Raw genomic sequence first — 25,502 nt, 5'->3', positions numbered from 1 at the left:
ATAAATCAGAAAAAGCAACAAAAACATTGGAAAAGCACAAAAAAATATTCATTTTCAATTTTTTACCTGGAAGGACAAGTTCATGGTTAACGGGAAAACAACACAAGGGTTAAACAACATTATGACTTACCATAATTGTGGCTTACATTTTTACAGTTATCTCATAATTGTGACTTGGTAATTATTGTGACATAATAACGTCTTTATTTCCTGACGCAAATGTTTGAGTTGCCGCTGAAGGCAGAGTGACGACTTCTGGTTCATCTGCAGGTTTCAGTTTGTTGGAAAGGAAGATTCAGCATTTCCTACTTGTAAATAGTATTCTTATTTTTATATTTTCCCTGGAAATGTCTGTTCTGCTTCAATCATGTATAGTTAGACTGTTGTATTACTGTACTATTCTCTTCTACAGTTTATAGAAATGTACTGTTTTATAGTACCTTAATGTAGGAAACGGATGAATCCATCTAATAAAGTGTTTGTCTTTTCATCTCTTTTTGCTCAATCTTTGTTTTTAAGGGTTTATGAATATAATAAGAAAGTTACTTGTTACAAAGCTGTCGCAAAAATTAGTTTTATCAGATAACCAATACACATTCATGCACATTAATTTGCTTTATGGCTGGTAATCGTCTCTCATTTGCTTCAAGCTGACTAAAAGGTTTTAGGTAAAACACACACACACACACACACACACACACACACACACACACACACACACTTACTTCACTGACATGAAAACCAGCAGACAGCTCTATAGTGTGTGAGCTGTGAAGCGTCAATCCTTAAAACAACAGAAGCCTCTAAAACTCACAGCCAACCAGGCTCAAAGGCACAAAGTCAGCCAGTCCTACATAGGTCTACCTTCAAAGTAAAAGCACAAGCCCTGTAAGGAATCTGGCTGAAACAAATAATTTAAATATTACTTATTAATCAGCTTTTTTTCCAGTTAAGTTATTTAGTTTGATTGTACAGGACTGGGTACTCATCTTAATTATTTTTGGTTCTGCCTGAAGCGTACCACATATAAAATACAATATCGTGCACTATGCACTACTGCCAATGACACAGCTGACCTTCAACATCCACAGCACACAAGCATATGTAGGATATACTGTGTCTCAAACAGCTTTAGGCACTACTAAGTAGCCCGCTCATATGAGAATTTCATAACTCATAACAGAATTTTTTAATTAGCCAATGACCAGATGCATAACCTTGTTAGTCTGGATAAACGGAAGAACATTTCCAGGATAATTGCCTGACATCCGGCGCTTGATGTCCCTTACCTTCTGCTCTCCATTTTGTTTCCTAAACTCTGTTTCTGAGAAGGTTTTGAAGATAATTTGGATTGTGCAAGCAGGCCTGCTTGGTTCTTTCGTTTATTGACTGTAAAGATGTACGAGACATTACGGCATTGACTGGGACGTTTTGAGACCGATAGGTAGCCCTTGCTGAGGACGAAGTACACTGCGAACAGGTGAACGTGAACAATTCAGTTAACAGCTCTTATTTTGAAGGCATTACCGGAAGAAGGATTTCTGGCTCTTCCTCGAGTTTGACGGTTACATGAAAGCAGGGTTTTCTATGGGTTTACACAGCGACTCACAGTTTGTTGTTCAGCTTCAATCTTCGGAATTAAGTTTGACTTTTGACTCGTTACAGAAGAGCAAAGGGTTGTCTTCACTCAACGGAAGAGCGACAGTAACCGGAAACGGTTCGGGTTCAGTGTTTGTTTTGGTAGAAATCAGTTGACTGTGGATCTGTCGGGAGGAGCTGCAGCCCGATGCAGACAGGTGATGGATGTCAACAGGGATCAAGGTGAGCAGCTGCACTTATTTCTGTTAGTTTATCGTCGAAAATATAACAACGAAAAGGATATTAGGAAGAATGTGAGGGAGGTAACTCTAACACCACCTGTCTGTCTGTCTGTCTGTCTGAAACTACTGAGAGAAGAAAAGAGGTTTTTACTGCTGCGCTGTGTGAGTCACAAGTTTGCCTAAGAGTCTGCAAACACACACACACACACACACACACACACAACACACACACACACACACACAGATTCACTATGGCAGCTTGGTGTTAAATATGATGTTTATGTGTTGTTTTTTGTTTTTTGTGCTTATTGATACTATCAGTCGTGAAAGTAACAAAGTACATGTTCTCTACTGTTGTATAATTTAGGTACTTGTACTTTACTTGAGTATTTCCATTATATACTTATATAGTATATACTTAATAGCTACCACTTCTACTCCACTACATTTACATTGCGCTAATTAAAACCTACCTCTCCTCCAATAATCTGTTTGAACCATTTCAATCTAACTTCCGCTCACAACACAACACAGCACAACACAACACAACACAACACAACACAACACAGCACAGCACAGCACAACACAGCACAACACAAGCACAACACAGCACAGCACAACACAACACAACACAACACAACACAGCACAGCACAGCACAGCACAACACACACAGCACAGCACAGACAGCACAACACAACACAACACAGCACACACACACAGCACAGCACACACAACACAACACAGCACTGAAACAGCACAACACCAACACAGCACAACACAACACAGCACAGCAACACAACACAACACACACAGCACTGAAACAGCCCAACACAACACAACACAACACAACACAGCACAGCACAACACAACACAACACAGCACTGAAACAGCACAACACAACACAACACAACACAACACAGCACTGAAACAGCACAACACAACACAACACAACACAACACAGCACAGCACAGCACAGCACAACACAACACAACACAGCACTGAAACAGCACAACACAACACAGACACCAGCACACACAGCACTAACACAGCACAACGCACACACAACACAACCACAACACAACACAACACAACACAACACAGCACTGAAACAGCCTTCCTCAAAGCCACCAAGGACGTCCTCGTGTCCTCTGACTCTGGCCACCTCGCCATCCTTGTCCTGCTCCACCTCACTGCATCCGTTGACACCGTCCGCCACTCCGTTCTCCTGTCACTACTGGAAACCTATTGCAGCATCACTGGCACCGAACTCTCCCGGCTCCGTTTCTATCTCACCAACAGACAACAGTTCGCACACATCAACAACTGCACCTCTTCTGTTGCTCTTCTGTCACAAGGCATCCCCCAAAGTTCAGTGCCGGGTCCTCTACTTTTCATCCTTTACATCCTGCCAATCAGAAATATCATACGCAAAGATGGTCTTCACTTCCACTGCTACGTCGACGATGTCCAGATCAACATTTCTACCAAACCCATCACCACAGCTACAGTACATCCTCCACCCTGACCAACTGCCTCACCGATATTCAAACCTGGATGCAAACCAACTAACGACTATTAATCCAACTTGATGCTCATTGGCCCGAAATTTCTCACAAAGAACACCCGTAACTTCGTTCTCACTGTCGACAACTCCACCCTGTCTCCATCCCCACACATCTGTAATCTGGTAGTCATCGTCGACAGCAACCCCACTTTTGAAAATCACATCAACCAAATAACCAGAACGGCCTTCTTTCACCTCAAAAACATCGGCCCTTCTCCGTCCATCACTCACCTTCTCTGCTTCCCAAAACTTTGATTCACGCCATAACTTCCTAATTAAATACTGCAACAGCTCCAATGTAGGGCTGGGCAATATGGAGAAAATCAAATATCACAGTATTTTTGACCAAATCCCGTGATACTGATACCGCAACGATATTGTAGTGTTGACTATTGGTGCTTTCACAAAATATTTACACAAAGACATTTTTGATAAATAATCATCATTAATGTGGATATATAATGACTAAGTGGGTAAAGGTAAAAAAATAGAACAGTTATACCAGGCTGGTATGTTCAGAAAATGACATCACGTTACTGTAATACAGCCTTTAAAACCAGGAAAAGACAACATTTATGCCATATTAGGATATCCAAAATCTAAGAAAATATCTAGTCTCATATCTCAATATCGATATATTGCCCAGCTCTACTCCAATATAGAGCCCGACCGATAAAGGATTTTTTAGGCCGATACCGACACAAATATGTGGTTATTTAAAAATCCAATATTCCGATATATTGGGCGCTATATATATATATATATATATATATATATATATATATATATATATATATAAATGCAGGAACACCTAACAAAACAATTTTCCTAAGATTAGTTATTTCTAGTTATTTATGAGTTCTTACTAAAATAATATGATAATAATTTGTTTTATTGACACAACAGAACAGCACAAAAGTTCTGATAAATAAAATGTATAAAAATACAAACTTAAGATATGAAACTTAAAGTCCCTTTGAACAAAAGCAACAAAAATAATCTGCGTGTTGCCAACAGGGATGGACAAACTATGCTATAACTATACTATCATCTATTTGTCATAAATGATTCTGATAAATGGAATAAAAGGAATACAATTTAAAAAAAGAACCTTTTTATTATTATCATCGGCTATTATAAATGCCGATACGGATATATCGGTCGGGCTCTACTCCAATTCATCCAAAGTTAAGCTGCCCGTCTCTTGACCTACACCCGCTCCCCTGAACACATCACTCCTGTCCTTGAACCTCCACCGGCTCCCTGGCTGCATGCGTAGGTCTGTCCTCCCCATCAGGAATCCTAACCAATGACGACAAAGCTGGTAGCGCGTCCACATGCTAAAACCTTCCTGGATTCCTCGAGTGGATATTTTCTAGTGTCTTCTCCGCTCTGCGACAGTGAACTGAATATCTTTGAGTTGTGGACAAAACAAGACATTTGAGGACGTCATCTTGGGAAACACTGATCCAGATTTTTCACCATTTTCTGACATTTCATAGACATAAACAACTAGTTGATTTTTTTTTTTAAAGATTATTTTTTCAGGGTTTTTTCTTTTATTAGATAGAGACAGTGGATAGACATATGAAACGGGGAGAGAGAGAGAAAGATGGGGATGACACGCAGCAAAGGGCCACAGGCTGGATTCGAACCTGGGCCGCTGCAGGACTCAGCCAACATGGGGCAAGCGCACTTACTCAGTGAACTATAGGCCACCACAACTAGTTGAGTTATTGATAAAATAATTATTTGCAGACCTATTATTAAAAAGGTGATTAATGTGATTAGAATTCACAATAAACCGAATAAATTCCCTACATTTTTGATAAAAGCCGAAGCAGTGTGTCCTACAAGTGAATGTCATCATGCAGTCACGTCAGCAGACGAGGTGACGTGATGCAGACGGTGTGGATGTCTGGAGGAATGTGGCTCTGCGGCTGTCCAGGGACAATGAACACGTCTGTTCTGTCTCTTAGTTCTTGATAATCATCATGTTTCTACCAGCTGGATGCTGCCTTGCTGGTTCCACAAGGGGTGTGTGGTGGTGTGTGTGTGTGTGTGTGTGTGTGTGGTGTGTGTGTGTGTGTGTGTGTGTGTGTGTGTGTGTGTGTGTGTGTGTGTGTGTGTGTGTGTGTGTGTGTGTGTGTGTGTGTGTGTGTGTGTGTGTGTTGTGTGTGTGTGTGTGTGTGTGTGTGTGTGGTGTGTGTGTGTGTGTGTCGTTAACAATAATGTTTCAAGTTTTCTTAACCCTTGTGTTGTCTTCCAGTCAACCATGAAAAAAAAAACCCCGTTTCTTTTCAACATTATAATTGCTTTTTCCAACATTTTTGTCACTTTTTAAATGTTGTGGGTGCTATTCTCGATGTTTTTTGATATTTTTAATGTTGACATTTTCAGCGCTTCTTTCAATGGCCCATTTTTTTTTTGGACAAAAAATAAATAAATTAACTGAAAATGGGTCAAATTGACCCAAGGACAACATGAGGGTGTGATTTTTGGAAACAAATCCTAATCCCAATTTCTCGTTGACTTTTGGAAAGATGCTGCATTTATTGAACAGAGTGAAACAAATCAGTGAAAACACCTGCAACTGTGAAACTCAACTCCTTAACATATATATAGTATATATATAGTATATAGCCTTTTATTATTTAGACTCATGGTCCATAAAAATACAAAAGCAACAACATTAACATCTTTCCCGTTTGAAAATCGGACCTTTAAGAGTTTACATGCTAAACGTAATGTGCAATATAAATGTTTTTCTCATTTACATTATTAGGAGCCAAAATTATATTCCCGATCAAAATTTGTTTAATCGCATTTGTTTGAAATCATAAGGAAGCGATCTTTATTAAAATGATGTTTGTTTGCATTTGTACCTTTTTAATTTATAGAGAAATCTATGGATTCAGGCAGTGATTATTGTTCGTTTTTTCATCTCTCCATTAGTGCATATTAAGTGTGTGTGTGTGTGTGTGTGTGTGTGTGTGTGTGTGTGTGTGTGTGTGTGTGTGTGTGTGTGTGTGTGTGTGTGTGTGTGTGTGTGTGTGTGTGTGTGTGTGTGGTGTTTCAGGCCTGTGTGTAGTGATTTCTAACATCAGGGGACAAATGGTAATTTCCCCACTGGGGATCAATACAGAGTACAAATTATTAAATTAAAGTTTTGTTTGAATATAATGGCACAAATGTAATTCCATACACTCCTGGTTCATGTGTTAGTCACGGTTGGACAGATGAAGTCACGTCTGTGTGAATGTGGAAGTTATTCAGTCTCAAAACACTAAAATTAATTGGATAAAGAATAAAATGAATGTCCAGGTTCTGCCCGAGCTCCACAGGTTAAATGTGACAGTTCTGTGTGGTTATGATTATAAATCCTCAAACTCCAAAACTTTATGTAAAAATGGAATTGTTTTGTCTTTAGCGGTTCCTTCTGGGGAATTTAATATACATTTTATAACAGTAAAATCTATTAATTAATCAGAGGCTAGCTTAGGTTTTTTTAACATTTATACTTTTTTGGCAAAGTTTTTTGTGATCAAATTTTTCTTAATTTCTTCTTCTTTTTTTTTACATATTTAAGAAATAAACAGTGACAAACAATTAAAAACAACACACTGAGACGAGAACGCGTCCAAGGGCCAACAACAACAACAACAACAACAACAACAATAACAACAAAATACTTTTTAGGCAACGTTCTTGTGCAGCAGCTTGTGTTAAGAAGTGTCTGTTGAAAGGGGAAAAAAAGAGTTTTTCAGAAACAAAACATATTTAAAGACATATCAGGCTTTGATGCATTAAACAACACTTGGATCAGTTCATTGTTGTCGTTTTGGTCAAGTATCAAACTTTTACTAATGTTACATTCTTTAAAAGAACTTATTCTCCTCATTCTGAACAATAAGAGACAACACTATGAGAGAGAAAATCAGGAGCCTGTGGGTGTGTGCATGTGTGTGGGTGTGTGCATGTGTGTGGTGGGTGTGTGCATGTGTGTGGGTGTGGGTGTGTGCATGTGTGTGTGGGTGTGGGTGTTTGTGTGTGTGCATGTGCGTGCATCCCGGGAGGGAGGATTTATGCTATTGGAAAAAAGCATTACAACTCCCAGGAATGAATGAATGAGACACACACACACACACACACACACACACACACACACACACACACACACACACACACACACACACACACACACACACACACACACAGGAACACAATGATTTTGTGCATTCTTACTGAAGGTGTGAAATGGTTTTGATATGTCTTTCAGTAGCAGATCCTCTAGTCTGTCATGACGTGCTGTGTACATTTGTGCAGTATTCTTAAGAAATGAGTGATTCATAGGACAAATCTATCCGTAAAATTCTGTTTATAATAGTATTCATCTCTATATTTATTCAGTACTTATCCATGTCCTGCACTTATGGAACCAGTGTATATCCTGCACTTGCTGCTATTGCACTTCTGGTTAGACCTAAACTGCATTTCGTTGCCTTGTACTGTACTTGTACACACTGTAATGACAATAAAATCTTATCTAATCTAATCTAATCTAATCTAATCTAATCTAAACCAAGTGATCAGCAGAGGGAAGACATGCAAGTTCCCCATGAAGTTTCAGTCCAGCCCAGTGTTGTTGTTGTTGTTGTTGTAAGTCCATCAGCTGGGCGTCTGTTAGTGTTAGCGGGTAGCTATGACCACCGTGTGTAGCAGTTGCCCTGACATAAGTCAGATGGTCAGTAGTAAGATCCTCTGAGACCCACACGGTCCCTGATTCAGACCGCCCCCCCTCCAGTGATACTTCAGTTCGGACACAAAGATCGTTCAGGTCCGACCAGACACCGGAACCTGCAGAATATGTGTCCAGTCCCCCGCTAGGTTTTTATTTTTTATTTTTTTCCCAACAGAGGAAGTGGGGCTCTGACTCCCTGGCCACACACACACACACACACACACACACACACACACACACACACCACACACACACACACACACACACACACACACACACACACACACACACACACACACAATGATGTAATGTTGGGACTGAGCGAGGCATACAACCTCTGTTTTTAGCATTGTTTTTGTTGCTTCTTTCTCAGTGATTTCCCAAAAAAACCTTCAAAATAAACTTTCAGTGAAAGTCCGTCAGAGTCTCTAGACCTTTTAATTTGTTTATTGTTTACAATACCACCAGAGGGAGCTCTAGTCCGACCCTAAAAGGACCCTGCCTTCAATAAACAAGCAGCAGATTGGCTTGTTGGCTCAGTGCAGAGACACAGAAGAGCTAAACCCCCTCTAGGATTTAGACTTTTGGATCTGTTCGTCTATCTTACTAGAACGCTCTCATGCCCATATGTAATCGATCACTGCAATCATTTCTACTGTTAGTCAGGCGCTGACGTCAGCTTATCCATTAGGGATGGGTGGGGGGGGGGGATCGATACAGCAGAGTATCGCGGTATTTTCAGTGGCAATACTGTATCGATACACAGGCGCCAAGTATCGATCTTTTGTTATATATCTGTTGGTCAGTTTGTCCAATTTTGCCGCAATAAAAGTGATGAAGTGAGATGAACAAACAGAGAATTGTATCTTTTTAGATAAAACAGATGTTTCCTTTTGGGGACGTCATTCGAAATTGGGAAAAAAATTGGAAGTTGGAAAAAAAAGTTATAAATTGCAATATATTGCAAAATGTTTAAAATCGCAATAATATCGAATTGTGGCATAAGTATCGTGATGATATCGTATCGGGAATGGGCGAAATGTGGGTGAAAGGTGCAGCCTAAATATACTTTAATCCCCTGAGGGTGAACTTAGCAATAGAGATACAACTGTAAACGTGTTTAATTCTGCTGTAATGTGTTTCCTCATGGAGCAAACCTCAACTGGCCATTCGATGAACTGCAGTTTTTGGCACTTCAGCATTGGCCTGAGTGTTTAGCACCGGAGGTTAATGATTAATATAACTCCCTATTTGAAGTTCCCAATATCCAAAAACTCATTGTTTGTTCTTGTGTCCTCTAAAGCCTTCAAACTTAATTTAATAAATAAAGTGAAATCACAGGTTTCTATTAGTTCATTAGAAATCTAATGTTATGTCTTTTTTGTTAATCTTCTTCCCTTCTGTCCTTCCTTCCTTTTTTCATCTACCCTCCCTCCCCATCTATTCTTCCTTCCTTCCTTCCTTCCTTCCTTTTTTCAGGTCGAAGCTGCGGAAGAAAACTTCGTCCTCTCTTCTCTCTCCTGACAGCTGGTCCATCAGGGGGGTAAGAACAAATGTAACACAGTATTAACTACATACTGCACACTTTATTAAGCCATAATGAACAATGAGGTGGCTCCATTACAGATAAAGGAGGAGGTAGAAGTGAAGAACCTCCACTCAACACCTCAAAGTGCATTATGGCTCTAATATCACATTTAAAATGAAGAGCATGATCTGATTTTCAGATGTGTGTATGTCACGGCATAACCACAACCCTGGGGAAAAATGATACTATTGTTATTTGTCTAGGCTTCCAGTTTAGATATCTGTGAATAATCGGAGCTAAACACTCGTTTTGCCAGGCCTAAGGGAAAGTGGATGGGCTTACCTGTCCCTTGGCCCCGCTGCCGCCTCGACATGTCTCCACCAGCTCACTCCATGGCTCGGCGCCAGATCGGCGTCAACACGCCTTAGCCGGTGCTCCGTTTACAGTTAATTTACATTTAAGACGCAGACAAAACATTAAAGGAGAATTCCGGTTGATTTTAACACGTAGCTCTCTGCTTGTAAATGGGGAGGTCTGTCAGTAGAGAGAGAAACCAAAACAATCGGTCCTGTCTACGCCGTGTTATCCTCTTGCTTGTGTTAGCACCCAACAGGCTTAAACAGGGCAAGTTATAAACGTGTTTTTAGCCTTTTAACATGTTCAGAATGTCAATAAAAGTGCCTACTCATGTGAAGTGATTCCTTCTGAGGGAACACAGTGAATCTGACTGCTGGAGATGTGAAAGAAATGCCTGAAAGTTGTGCTAATTCAGATGTGTTTAGTTTCTGTGACGAGACGGCAAGACGAGTGCTTTGGGACCGTCTACAAACTACAACACATAAAAGAGATGAAAAAATGTTTTCTAAATTAAGCATATGCTTATTTTTGAAAGGTAAGTGCTATAGTACAACTAGCAGAAGATAATTTATAATTGAGTTAGGTTTGGAGACACTACCTTGTTTAATCATTAAATTAATACAATTTTTTTTTAAATTTTTTTTAGTTTTATATCTTTTCTGTGTGGTTTGTAGACGGTCCCTAAGCTTTCTAACTGCCTCTCAACACAGGAACTAAACAAATGCTGAATTAGCACAACTTTCATGCATTTCTTTCACATCTACAGCAGTCAGAGTCATTGTGCTCAGTCAGAAGGAATCACTGCACATGGATAGGCACTTTCAATGACATTTTGAACATGTTTAGAGGCTAAAAACACGTTTATAACTTGCCCTGTTTGAGCCTGTTGGGTGCTAACTCTAGCAGAAGGATAACTCGGTTTAGGCATCACCGATTGGTTTGGTTTTTCTCTCTACTGACAGACCTCCACATTTACAGACAACAGAGCTAAGTGTTGAAATCGACCGGAATGCTCCTTTAAAACAAAATACCTCCCATATTTGCAAATCTCTGTGATTCGGGGTCGTGTTGGTTGCGTTGGCAACCATAAATGAAAGTTTCTACTGAGCGTTGACATGGGGAAATTTGAGTAAAGTACAGGCTTTGCTTAACTAGGTGTTTTACCAAAAAAACGGAAGCAGAATTTCTTTTTAATAAACTCATCACCTTTATATATTTTTTTTAGAGTTCCATGTCTGGCAGTGTCTCTACTGCTGCTGTCTCCTGTAGCTCCTAATTATAGACGGCCTGTTTCCCCCGACGACCGTCACTTCCTGTTTGTCCAATGGGAACTGAGTGGACACACACACACACACACTACACAATACAATACACAATACAAACACATTGTGGGGGGGTTCCTGTTCCTGAGGGTCTGTAGATCCACTCGGAGAGGTGACGCTGAGGAGGTCTAGAGTGTGACTGAGGAGGTGGAGGCAGGGACGAGAGGAGGTCAGCGAACACACGGAAAGAAGGAGTAAGAATAAGAAGAGAGAGCCTTTAAAAGTTTGTCTGAGCAGGAGCGCGGTGGCTCTCGGAGTGACAACCTGGAGGAGGAAGAGAGGAAGAGGAGGGGAGCTGAGTGCGAGAGTTCAGAGAAAAGAAAGAAGTAGAAGAAGGAGAATAGCGATGTGACTGCGAAGGGAAGTGGTTCAAAGGAGGAGAGAGGCAACAAAAAGAAGAGATAAGAGGAGAAAGGGTCACAGATGGTGTGTGAGGAGGAGGAGGAAAGAAAGGACCGCTGATGTGACTTTGGGGTAAAAACAAAGGGACCTGGAGGAGAAGAACAAAGAAGAGGGGCAGCACGTGAGAGTTAACTGACACTTGAACTGTGTTTGAGGAGCAGCTCTAACCCTGATGATGGGCTGCTGTCTGTTTGTGTACTATCGGGTGAGTCAACGCGTCTTCGTGAGTGATTTATAAACGTATCCCAGGATGCCGTTCACCGATGGCCTAAAAAAAAAAAAAGAAGAAAGAAAGAATTGATGAGTTTGATCACTTGTTGCAGGTCGATCGCACAAAACCCTGCAGAAGCGCCATCTTCTTGTCGTCCGACGCGTCTGTTGCTTCATGTTTTATTTGCCTTGAGGATCTCAGATTGTTTCGCACGTTTCTCCTCAACATCACGCTCGGCTCAAAGTTTCAGGCGCAACGATAACGTTGCCAACCCATTTCCGTTAGGTGTTTTTTTTAAAGAGGGCAGGTTCTCGGAAATGGGACACAGTGTGACATGTGTTGTGCTCTATGCGACGCCTGCGTCCATGTGTGAGTCTGTGTCTACACCATTGGTGGAGGAAGTATTCAGATCCTTTTAATTAAGTCAAAGTATTCAAACGGGGTACTTGTCGGGTAGAGCTGGGCAATATGTCAATATTATATTGATATTGTGATATGAGGCTAGATATGGTCTTAGATTTTAGATATCGTAATATGGCATAAGTGTAGTCTTTCCTTGGTTTTAAAGGCTGCATTACAGTAACGTGATGTCATTTTCTGAACATACCAGCCTGGTGTAACTGTTCTATTATTTACCTTTACTCCACTTAGTCATTATATATCCACATCACTGATGACTATTTATCAAAAATATCATTGTGTAAATTCATTTGTGAAAGCACCAATACTCAACACTACAACATCGGTATTGACATCGAGGTAATTGGTCAAAAATATTGTAATATTTGATTTTCTCCATATTGCACAGCACTAGGATGGTGTCTTAAGTCTTTAAAAAATCTTACGTTTAATATTCTAAAAATAAGGGCTTTAAAGTCTTGACTTTTGTTTACAAAAGTCTTTATTTTTTTCCTGTCCTTTTGTGGGATTCAATCAATTTCCTAACATCATAAATAAATATTTTGTGTTTTGTTTAAATTTACTTTATTTTGTATTTTTTAGTTACATAGCTTTGGAGCTCTAAATGTGGCTCATGTTTTATTGATTTTATGTCATTTTATGTATGTATGTATGTATGTATGTGACCTTTAAAGATGCGGGTACAGAGATTTTGTTACCTTGGGACAGAGCCAGGCTAGCCGTTTACCACTGTTTCCAGTCTTTATGCTAAGCTAAGCTAAGCTAAGTGTCTCTGGCTCCAGCTTCATAATTAGCTCGGAGACATTAGATTGGAATCTCACTCTGCAAGAAAGCAAATGAACTTGTTTCCCAAAAAATGTGGAACTATCCCTTAAAAGTCACAATATTCTTTAATATAGTCAGTCAACAGGTAGCTGCGAGGACCGACCTTATATGGTCTGGAGGACCAGGCTCCTTCCTCCTCCTTGGTTTCTATAGCGACAGTGAGTTAAAGGTAAAGTCTGCCAGCTTACTTAACGTCCGGCCAACAACAAAAAAACAAAATGCTAACAAGCTGCAGGCTTCCTGCTATTGTTACACTCTGCTGCACTGATCACAACATCCTCCTCCTTCACCTCCTCCTTGTCTCCTCTTCCTTCTCCTCCACCTCTTCCTCCTCCTCCTCCTCCTCCTTGTCTCCTCTCCTTCTCCTCCTCTTCCTCCTCCTCCCTCCTCCTTCTCCTCGCCTTGTTCCCTCCTCTCCTTCCTCCTCTCTTAGTCTTCTTATCTTCTTGCTCTTGGTGGGTTGAACACCCTGTAGTGTAGCCATTTTTTTGCCTTTTACTTTCCACAAGTTAAACACGTCGCTGCTCACTGAAGAAGAAGAAGAAGAAACTTTATTCGTCACAAACAATCGTACCGTACAATGTAGTAAAATTCAATCTCTGCATTTAATCCATCGTAAGCAGTAGGAGCGGTGGACACATACAGTGTCCGGGGAGCAACTGGGGGCTCAGTGTGTTGCTCGAGACCTGGGGCCGGAGGAGCCTGGGGTCCAACCACCAGTCTTGTGGCTGAGGGGCGGCCCACTCTGAGCCGCAGCCACCCCGGTCCATCGGAGGCCATCTCATATACACAACCACCGGACCAGAAACCATACTTTAAAGTTCGTTGGACAACTTTTCACACCGTACGGAGGAAACACGCCGTTTACATTGGAAACCGCAACAAAACCATACACACTGTTTTAAGATTGAACGTGTTCTTGGTCTCGTCTCGTCTCCTCTCGTCTCCTCTCGTCTCCTCTCGTCTCCTCTCTCGTCTCGTCTCCTCTCCGTCTCCTCTCGTCTCCTCTCGTCTCCTCTCGTCTCCTCTCTCTCGTCTCCTCTCCTCTCGTTTCTCTTCTCCTCTCTCTCTCTCCTCTCGTCTCCTCTCTCTGCTCTTCCCTCTTCTCTCGTCTCGTCTCGTCTCGTCTCCTCTCGTCTCCTCTCCTCTCTCCTCTCCTCTCGTCTCGTCTCGTCTCCTCTCCTCTCCTCTCCTCTCCTCTCCTCGTGTGATGCTCTGTGGGGGATGATGGAGAATTGTTTAGCTTTTGATTAGAAAAAGCACATATTTGGTTGATAGGTTTTTATTTGTCATCTTTTTTTGTTTTTTATTTCTATGATTGTGAATCTTCTCTGAAAATGGTCCAGCAAAAGGACTTTGAAAACCTCTCCTCTCCTCTCCTCCCCTCATACAGCTGTTTGCCCTCAGTGACCCTTCTCATCAGGTCTTTGTGTATTTACTTCCTGTTTTTCGTCGTCATGGCAGCCTACAGGAACTGTTTGGCTCATTCGCACTTGTTTAAGTCATCATGATCAAGTTGTTATTATTACTTTGATACTAACAGTCATTTAAAGGTCCCATGACATGGTGCTCTTTAGATGCTTTTACATGGACCTTAGTGGTCCCCTAATACTGTATCTGAAGTCTCTTTTATATAGACCTTAGTGGTCCCCTAATACTGTATCTGAAGTCTCTTTTAAATAGACCATAGTGGTCCCTTAATACCGTATCTGAAGTCTCTTTTATATAGACCTTAGTGGTCCCTAATACTGTATCTAAAGTCTCTTTATATAGACCTTAGTGGTCCCCTAATACTGTATCTGAAGTCTCTTTTATATAGACCTTAGTGGTCCCCTAATACTGTATCTGAAGTCTCTTTTGTATAGACCTTAGTGGTCCCTAATACTGGATCTGAAGTCTCTTTTGTATAGACCTTAGTGGACCCCTAATACTGGATCTGAAGTCTCTTTTGTATAGACCTTTAGTGGTCCCCTAATACTGTATCTGAAGTCTCTTTATATAGACCTTAGTGGTCCCCTAATACTGGATCTGAAGTCTCTTTTGTATAGACCCTTAGTGATCCCCTAATACTGTATCTGAAGTCTCTTTTAAATAGACCTTTAGTGGTCCCCTAATACTGTATCTGAAGTCTCTTTTATATAGACCTTAGTGGTCCCCTAATACTGTATCTGAAGTCTCTTTTATATAGACCTTAGTGGTCCTCTAATACTGTATCTGAAGTCTCTTTTATATAGACCTTAGTGGTCCCTAATACTGTATCTGAAGTCTCTTTCCCAAAATTCAGCCTTGGTGCAGAATTCCAGCCACTAGAGCCAGTCCCACAACGAGCTTTCCTTAGTACGTGCCATTTCTGAGTCTGTAGATTTTAAGGGAGGAGAAAAGCGGGCAAAGCAGAGAAGTTAGATCCATCTAACATAATGTTTGCTGTGTTTTTTGTGTGTTGCAGAAGAAGAGGAAGCAGGCCAGCAGAGATGCAGACTCCCTCAGTCTCTGCAGTCTGGACATCAACGTAAGTTCACTTCCTCTGAACTAACTTCTTTGTTGTGGTTCAGTGTGTCCGCTTTGTGTTCTTAAAGCGCTCATACGATGCTCATTTTCAGGTTTATAATTGTATTTTGAGGTTTTTACCAGAATAGATTTACATGGCTTCATTTTCAAAAACCTATTTTTGTTGTACTGCACATTGCTGCAGATCCTCTTTTCACCCTGTGTGTTTGGGTCTCTGTTTTTAGTTCCAGATACTCTATACTATCTTTGTTCAGAGTCGCACATGCTCAGTAGCTTGGTAAGATCCCATCAGCTAGATAACTCTTTCTCCAATAAGGCAGGACTAGCTGGGAGACTTCTTCTAAACGAAGGCCACTTGGTAGACATGGAAGGACATTTTGTAGATTAAGGTGTACTAGTGTGTGCTGTATCCGTGTTTTGCCATTGAGAACGAGCTAGTATGCTAGCGCTAGCATGCTACGGTTAGCAACCCCATCTCGGCTAATGACGTAGAAAGCTGTGTAGATTTTGACCAGCTCACCTGGAGACTGTTTTCTTCGTGTTTGTATGCGTTGGAAGCACCAGAGACACAAAACAACACCCCAGAAAAAGGTGATTTGTTTTCCAGAATATGGGCACTTTAAGAGCTGTTGATTTTTACTTTGACTCAGTGAAATACTCCATGATGCTGTGGTGGCAGCCTGTTAAGTCACTACAGTAAATAACTTGTATGTGCTTTCATTTTATCAAACGATCAAGAGTTTCTGGTCCATATTTAGTCATAATGACCTTTTTATGTGTCGGGTCCATGCTGCACGCCTAGTGGCACTCGTGGTTCTTTCCAGAACAAGCCCGGGCCCTGTGTGTTAAAGTCTTCCTCAGTTTATGTTGTGATAGGTAATAGAACAAGAATGGCGAATAAGCACTTCACTCCAAACGTAGAAAATTTAGCATCCATTCCTCGTCAGCTACAGCCTGTCCCCAAAACTGAAAACACACTAACACTAATCTTACTAAACGTCTTTCTTTCTTTGGCAGGAAAATCATTTTTAATCAATGATTTTATTATTAATCACAATCTAGATTTTATGTCTTTAACTGAAACCATAATACCAGCGCTGCTGTTCTCATCGAGGCAGCTCCCCCCGAATTTTAGTTTAATGAGCGAGAATAAAGTGAAAAACAAAGGAGGTGGAGTCGCCATTTTGTTTAAGCTACGATGTGGCTTCTTACAGTGCAGACGCTTTGCTGCTTGCTCCTGCTTCTGCTTGCATATTTTTGCTGATAATCGTGCTTTTCCTCTGAGAAACTATGAGCAGCGGCTCTTGGACACTTCAAAAACACTGGACTATACATTTTTTGTAGACATAGTAGGCTATTGCCATATTTTAAAATTTTTCTGCGTGAGCGTGGCCTACCAATAGCTCAAGCCTGTCCTACAGTGATTGTAGCTAAAGCTAATTAGCAGCAAGATGCCTCCTTTCTCCGTAGAAGACTACTACAAACTCCTTCAGAAGATTGCACTTCTGGAAACCAAGGTTCACCTTCTAGAAGTGAACGTGGAAGTTAAGGATCTTGTGGAAATGACCCCCACTTTACCATGGACCCATAACAATGGACAAAAGTATGCTAACACACGGTAATTAGCCCCAAACAAGACTACAAAGAAACAGGAGGGGAAAGGTAATAAATCAAAAGTGGCGGTCCCCCCCTGGAACTCGTCTGGTGCGAAGCCTAAGAGTAAATCATTTTCCTGGGAAATGGGAGGACGACAAAGGGGCCGGGCACAGCGCCCTGAGATTTGTGTATGACCGTGGCCTGCACTATATCTGGGCAGAGCGCCTCTTCAACCCCTGTACCTAGAGGACACAGCGGGCCAAAAGGGAAAATCAAGCAAAAAAATGCCCCCCCAACAACCTGGTGTGAACTGGATAACAGATTGCTCTCTGCTGAAAGACGCTGGGCAGTCATCTGATGACGGACTGCGTCTCATCACCACACAGCGGTAAGGACGAGAGCAATTCCAAAAAAGAAAAAAGCTAAAAACTGGGCCTAAAAACCTGATTGTGGGTGACTCTGCGGTAAAGGGTTTAAAAACGTTAAAACCCAAAAAACTATGTTTCCCAAAAACATGGTGCTGACTGGACCCAAAAAATCCCCGATATCGTGGCAGCAAAACCCAACTGTGAAGAACTTATTCTGCATATAGGGTCAAATGATGTTGTAAAGCAACATCTGAATTGCTGAAACTGGGGCTTTAGGGAAATGCTTGACACAGTCACCCCCCTAAGCGCAAATGTGTTTATCAGTGGTCCTATACCGTCATCAGAAGAGGAGATGAGAGATTTCAGCGACTGTTGGGACTAAACAAGGCTTTCAACTGAATGTACGTCATCTCTGAAGTTCATTGACAATTTTAAAAATTTTTGGAGCGCAGACCTCTTTTAAAACAGATAGACTTTCCCTTAACAAGCCAGGAGTAAAGTGTTCACCCTATTGCTTACTTTCTGCGCTACACATCTGCTCCCTCTGCCAAAGGGCACAAAACAAAAGGAAGACACAAAAAAGTGCGGGCAGTGATCCAGCCCGCCCCCGCCTGTGCAAAGATTTGACCATGGGACCAGAGAGCAAGACACGAAACCTCCACTCCCCCCTTCACCCGTCCAGCACCCCTCAAACCTTCCAACCCGAACCTTCTGAGGATTCATCGCTGTCTTACGATGTCTCCAACACCCTTTCCCTATTTCCCCATCAATTATGCACCCCCTTCTACCCCCATGGCTCAACCCCGGCAAAAGTAAAACGCCCCAAGCACCACTACCGGATGTCAGAAAACTCCTTCCCCCCAGACTGATAAGGAAAGCTTTTGTGCAAAATCTGGCAAGCCCTACTGAATGTGCGGGCCTTGGCTGCAGGACTAGTGATACTAATGCTCTTTTCAAGACAAGCCCCGGGGGGCCCGTGGATTCAATTTTCCTCAATTCTGTTGGAAGGTATAGGAAAAAAATGGTGATAAGCACTTAACTGCAACTTAGCAATTTAGCATCCATTTCCCCGTCAGCTACAGCCTGTCCCAAAAAATGAAACACACTAACACTAGCCTTTCTAAACGTCAGGTCTTTGGCAGGAAATCATTTTTAATCAATGATTTATTTTCTAAGCACAATCTAGTTATGTTTTTTACTGAAACCTGGTTACAAATAAAGCGTGCTTTCTCATCGAGTCGTCCCCTACTTCAGTTTTTTGGTGGATAGAGTGAATAAGAAGGGGTGGGTCGCCATTTGGTTTAATGATATTCCCCCTGTACGAAATTTTTATGAATTTTGTTTCTTGTTGTTTTTCATTTAAAATCTTCCTCAAGCGAGTTTCTAAATTACAGGCCCCTAATTCGCAACTTCATTGATGACTTCACTGAATTGCGTCATTTCTCTACTTTGATTGTGTAATCATTGCTTGTTTTTTTTTTTTTTTTTTTTTTTTTTGTGTTTTTTTTTTTTTTTTTTTTTGGGGGGGGTTTTTTTTTTTTGGGTGTTTTTGGGGTGTTTTTTTTTTTGGGTTTTTTTTTTTTTTCCGGTAAAAAAAGGGGTGGGGGTTTTGGTTTTGTTTTTGGGGGGGGGGTTTTTTGTTTGTTTGGGGTTTCCGTTTTTTGGGTTTTTTTTTTTTTTTTTTTTTTGGGGCCCCTTTTGGGGTGGGGGGTTTTTTTTGTGGGGTGGGGTTTTTTGGGTTTTTGTTGGGGGGGGGTTTTTTTTTTTTTTTTTTTGGGGGGTTTTTTTTTTTTTGGGGGGGGGGGGGTTGTTTTGGGGTGGTTGTTTGGGGGGGGGGGGGGTTTTTTTTGTTTTTTGTTTTTTTGTTTTTTGGGGGGTTGAAAAAACCCCTGCTGTTCTCTCGGTCCCCCCAAACTTCAGTTTATGGTGGAAAGAGGAATAAAAAAGGGGAGTGGGGTCGCCTTTTTTTAAAAAAATTTTCCCCATTTAAAAAATTTTTAGGGAAATTTGTTTCTTTGATATGTTGCTCTTCAATTAAGATCTTCCCTCAAGCGATGTTTCTAAAATCTACAGGCCACCTAAATATTCTGCAACCTTCATTGATGACTTCACTGAATTGCTGTCTATTATCTGCATTAACTTTGATTGTGTAATCATTGCGGGTGATTTTAACATTCATGTTGACACCCCAGGAAGGGGGACCAAAGAGCTGTGTTTGTGTTTTTGAGAACTATGACTGACTCAGCATGTGACGGAGCCCACCCACAACAAAAGGGGCACACTCTGGACTTGATTGTCTCCAAAGGTCTGAACATTTCCAAGGTTGTGGTGACTGACGTTGCTCTCTCAGATCATTCCGTGTTTTCTTTAACGGCACTATCTCTGTGCCCAAAAGTGTCCAAACAAAGATAATCAGAAACGGTATATCACTGAAACACCAGTGACCATTTATACAGCTTTTCTCCTCCACACCAGCCCTCTCTGGGCTTTCAGTCACTGAGCTTGTAGATAATTTCAACTGTAAAATTACAAATGTTATTGATGCCATTGCTCCCACTAAGGTCAAAGTTGTATCTGGTAAGAAAAGATCTCCATGGGAAATGTCTACTGGTGAGAACAGAAAAGAGAGTGTAGGAAGCTGAACGAGGTGGCGAAAACAAATCCCCTGGTCCATTATAACTCCTATAAGAGAGACTTCGCATTTATAATTTGGAACTGAGGATGCAAGAAGGTCCTTTTTCTCTGATATTTCTCTAGAAACAATAATAATTCACGTGCTTTGTTTACTACTGTTGACAGGTTAACAAACCCTCCAGTACCAGTAGCATCTGACTTTTATCTACCAAGGCCTGCAATGACTTTGCCTCCTTCTTCAAAGACAAAATTCAAAAGATTAGACAAAAGTCAGTGCCTCCATATCAAGTTCAGGATATGTGTTGTCACAGTGTTCAGCAAAAATAGTTCCAATATGACAGAATTCACACGATCAACCATACAAACCTGGAGGACATTATTCAACATCTGAAAACCTCGACCTGTTGCCTTGATGTTCACCAACGGGACTTTCAAAAGTTTCCAATTGTTTGACTTCTGATCTTCTACAGATGTGACACATCTCTTCTTTCAGGAATCTTTCCACAGGCCCTGAAACTGCAGTAATCAAGCCACTCTTAAAAAAGAACAACCTAGACAAGTCACTAATGAGCAACTATAGGCCAATATCAAACCTTCCGTTTTTAAGTAAAATCATTGAAAAAGTAGTCTTTCAACAACTCACCATTTCTTGTCACTAAGCAACAGTTTGATACCTTTCAGTCGGGTTTCCGACCACACCACAGCACTGAAACGGCTCTTGTCAAAGTCTTTAATGACATCCACCTTAACACAGATAATGGCAAAATTTCAATCTTAGTATTACTTGATCTCAGTGCTGCATTTGACACGGTCGACCACGACATACTACTAGACCGATTGGAAAACTGCGTTGGCCTTTCTGGCTCAGTACTAAACTGGTTTGAATCCTACCTAAAGAATAGGGATTACTTTGTGTCTATAGGTAATTATGCTCTGAGCGTACAAATATGACGTGCGGAGTTCCGCAAGGCTCCATTCTGGGGCCTCTTCTGTTTAACATCTACATGCTTCCACTGGCTCAGATTATGGAGAAAACAAATAAGTTACCATAGTTATGCGGACGACACACAAATTTACATAACTTATCGCCAGGGGACTATAGTCCAATACAAAACTGACAAGTGCATCGAACAAATTAACGGCTGGATGTGCCAGAACTTTCTGAAATTAAATGAAGGAAAAACTGAGGTGGTTGTTTTTGGAGCAAGAGAGAACGATTAAAAGTCTGCGCTCAGCTTCAAACAACAATGTTAAAAAACAACAGACAAAGCCAAAATCTTGGTGTAGTCATGGACTCAGACCTGAACTTTAACAGCCACATTAAGACAATTACAAAGTCAGCTACTATCACCTTAAGAATATATCAAGGGTTAAAGGACTTATGTGTCAACAGGATTGGAAAAACTTGTCCATGGCCTTTATCTTCAGTAGACTTGACTACTGTAACGGGGTCTTTACAGGTCTCCCTAAAAATCAATCAGACAGCTGCAGCTGATTCAGAACGCTGCTGCTCGAGTCCTCACTAAGACCAGAGACTGGATCACATCACTCCAGTTCTGAAGTCTTTACACTGGCTCCTGTGTCCAAGAATTGATTTCAAAGTACTCTTGCTAGTTTTATAATCACTTAACGGTTTAGGTCCAAATATATTGCTGATCTGCTACTACACTATGAACCACCCAACCTCTCAGGTCTCTGGGACAGGTCTGCTTTCTGTCCCCAGAGTCAGAACTAAACAGGTGAAGCAGCTTTCAGTTTCTATGCTCCTCATATCTGGAATAAACTCCAGAACCTGTAGATCCGCTGCTACTCTCAGTTCTTTTAATCAAGGCTGAAGACCTTTCTATTTGATGCTGCCTTTCTTTAATGACTAATCTTTCTTTAAATTTCTTATGCTGCACTGTAAATTTATTCTGTGTGTTTTATGTTTCTCTTTGTTTTTAACTGTCTATTCATGTGTTTTACCGGTTTTTAATGCTTGTGATTTTAACTGTTTTTACTTGTGTTTATCTGTTAACTGATTTTGTGTAAAGCACTTTGAATTGCTTGTGCTGAAATGTGCTATACAAATAAAGCTGCCTTGCCTTGCCTTGCCTAATGACTCATTCCAGTAAACGCAAATGTCTCATGGAAAGTTTGCTTCTTTTGATTATGTGGCTCTTCAGTTGAGGTCCTCCCCTCAAGACAATTACAAAGTCAGCCTACTATCACCTTAAGAACATATCAAGGGTTAAAGGACTTATGTGTCAACAGGACTTGGAAGAACTTGTCCATGCTTTCATCTTCAGTAGACTTGACTACTGTAACGGGGTCTTTACAGGTCTCCCTAAAAAATCAATCAGACAGCTGCAGCTGATCCAGAACGCTGCTGCTCGAGTCCTCACTGAGACCAAGAGACTGGATCACATCACTCCAGTCCTCACTAAGACCAAGAGACTGGATCACATCACTCCAGTCCCCACTAAGACCAAGAGACTGGATCACATCACTCCAGTCCTCACTAAGACCAAGAGACTGGATCACATCACTCCAGTTCTGAAGTCTTTACACACTACATTGACTCTTATATATATTATGATTTTTACATTATTGTGTAATGTAAGAAGGACTTTACCTGTTTTGCTAGTCAAATTAACTTCAATGAGTGCATATGGAAACATTACACATCGAAAGCTGCTTTGTTCACAAACTTGTTTACAAGCTAGCGGCCTTTCATTTCTGTCCATATTTGCACATTTGTGACCTATCTTGGCGCATCACTGCCCCCTTTAAATGAGTGGGATGGTGTGAAGCCACTGGCAAGAATATGTATTTCATGAAACCCCCTGTGGGTGTGCACGAGAGCAAACAAAACGGGGGCCCTGGTCGCAATAACACTAATTCCTTGAGCTAATAGTGATCAAAAACTCAACAGGATGCCTTTTAATACTTGAAATACCGTATTAGTCCAAATATATGACGTTTTTTTCTTCTTCCTGGATATATATATTTGAAATAGTGAAGTTACCCCACTGTTTATTCGGGGTCTAGATTTTTTTTAAATGTCCACAGGCGCCAAATTACGAGCCACCTGGCAGCTAGGATGATGTTCTGTGGGCGGAGCCTCTGGAACCAGAGCATGGGACGGACAATATGTGGCTCCGGACGCTTATTTCTGTCTGAACCCAACCAGCGTCACAGAGAACAGCCCCGTAATCTGAAGCACTGTGTGTGGCACCTAGTTCTGTCCATATGTTTTGTTATAAATGAAACTTGAAATCTTTCAACCACCACCTGAGAAGCTGGTTTTGAATTTGTCCCCTCAAATAGGCCAACAGGCCGCTAAATGCATTGTAGATATTCACAGACCAGGCAGTACCTGTGATTTTTGAACTTTGCACTTTGTTGTCTCGACCTCAGACTGTGGATATTTGTATATTCGGACCCTCGGGTGGCCCCCCCGACCCCCTTGTCGGGCCCCTCCTTCTGTACATGTCTGTATTTTTATCCCTCTGCCAGCGGCGGTTCTTTCCTGGGCGTTTCCCTCCCTGCTCAGTCGAACACAGGATGTTCACCCTGTTCAATAGATTTCTCAGTGTGACAGACGGACCCAAACACACCACCAGACTTATGTTGTTACAAACCAGCGCCGGCAGATAAATAACCTGGAAGAAATGACACTCTATTGTTTCTCTACTGTCACTCCCTGCAGCTCAGTGAGTCACACAAATGTCATTTTTCCCCGACAGTTGGCAACATTGAAGAATGGCTCGTTTATTGCTAAGGCCATATGGTCAAAATTAAATGATTGATCGTGTGTGGAGGAGGGTCTGGTAACGCAAGACTAAAAATGTAAAGGTACAATAATTCATGACAGAGTTGTTTATACTTATATACTGATTTTCAACACATTGTACAGCTTTAGTCTCATAATCTCGTGAATTCTGACTCTAGATTGTGCTATATCTAAAGAGTGGATAGAGTGGATTATTGCCCATTTTAGTGATTAAAGGAAGGAGGAAAACCTGGTTTTACTGTTCACATCAATCCATATTTTAAATATGAATGAGCATGCAGCCGATGTGTCACAGTTCAGATGAAATGAGGCAGGTTTGTCTGAGTCAGTAGAGAAAGCTGAATCAGTTCTTGGACCAGTTGGTGACTAATGTTCCTCTCTGGGCGTCCACGACCAACTCTCGTATTCACGACAATGGAGCAGCGTCTTAAGGGACGCTTTTGTTAGCTGAACATGAGGTTTCATGGCATGTCAGGGGTCAGTGATGCAGTCACAGCTTTTCAAAGGAAACCATGAATACATTTCACTAAAGTAGACATTACACCGACTTGCATTCATTTCCTTGACACTCATCCAAACTGTCTTTATAATGCAACAAAGCAATGAAAAAAGGGAAAAATGCCCATTGGAATCTCCCAGAGCCCAGGGTGAAGTCTTCATATGTCTGGCTTTGTCCGACCAACAGTCCACACCCCAGAAATATTCAATTTTATAAGTCCATTTGAGAAACTGGAAACAGAACGCGATTGGAATTTTTGCTTGAAAAATGACTAAAATGATGAATTGATAACAGAAATACTTATCAATTATAATTATTAATTCTCTGGCAATATAATAATTGTGTTTAACCCTAACCGAAACCAAAAAAAAACAAGTCTTAAATGTAATGTTTTGGTCCCCACAGCTTGGTTCTGTAACCAGATGTACGAGTGCACACAAACACACAGTGATGGAAGCGTGTGATAAAAGCAGGGCAGAGCGTTGGCTGCCTCCAGGCGACTCTCGCTCTCTAATTACTAATCAGACTGACATTGACTGATGGAGAACTGAACTGTCCTGCCCCAGCACCCCTCCACTTTACTACATTTAACAGGGAAATAATACATTTTAATGTCTACTTTGCTACATGTTACGTTGAAAAAATGTACTTTTATTTTTTTTCCAGGGAAATATTTTTATTTTGTTCCTCACTGCATTTACCTTTTTTTTCTTCCTTGTAATTTCAGATAATTTACATTTTCCTTGTAAATTATCTGAGATTTAAATATGATGCAATGCTGTAGATTAAACTATAACATGATTAAAAAAAGAAGTTAAATCTAACAGCAGCCGGATTACAACTACAACATGAAGACGCGGTCACAAAGTACTTTCACCTTAAAAACCTGAGTACATTTACTCTCACACTTATTTCATAATCGATTAATCTG

General features: G+C 41.0%; 1 protein-coding gene across 2 annotated transcripts in view; it reads left to right on the top strand.

The window, feature by feature from the left end:
• The first annotated feature begins 1,563 nt into the window (after positions 1–1,563).
• Positions 1,564–25,502, top strand: part of arhgef3 (Rho guanine nucleotide exchange factor (GEF) 3) — a 44,345-nt gene continuing 20,406 nt past the window's right edge. Inside the window, exons 1-3 of one of the 2 annotated variants that reach the window (XM_032513750.1) lie at positions 1,564–1,821; positions 9,606–9,669; positions 15,638–15,700. In XM_032513750.1, the coding sequence (XP_032369641.1) occupies positions 1,787–1,821; positions 9,606–9,669; positions 15,638–15,700 (162 nt within the window). In that variant the 5' untranslated portion in view covers positions 1,564–1,786. Of the gene's footprint in view, positions 1,822–9,605; positions 9,670–11,397; positions 11,941–15,637; positions 15,701–25,502 lie in introns of those variants that run through there. The other variant, XM_032513752.1, reaches the window with a different exon arrangement.

Source organism: Etheostoma spectabile, chromosome 4, assembly GCF_008692095.1.
Source record: "Etheostoma spectabile isolate EspeVRDwgs_2016 chromosome 4, UIUC_Espe_1.0, whole genome shotgun sequence".
Lineage (NCBI taxonomy): Eukaryota > Metazoa > Chordata > Actinopteri > Perciformes > Percidae > Etheostoma > Etheostoma spectabile.
The sequence above is the reverse complement of the archived record's forward strand: the minus strand, read 5'-3'. Positions and strand labels throughout refer to the sequence as shown.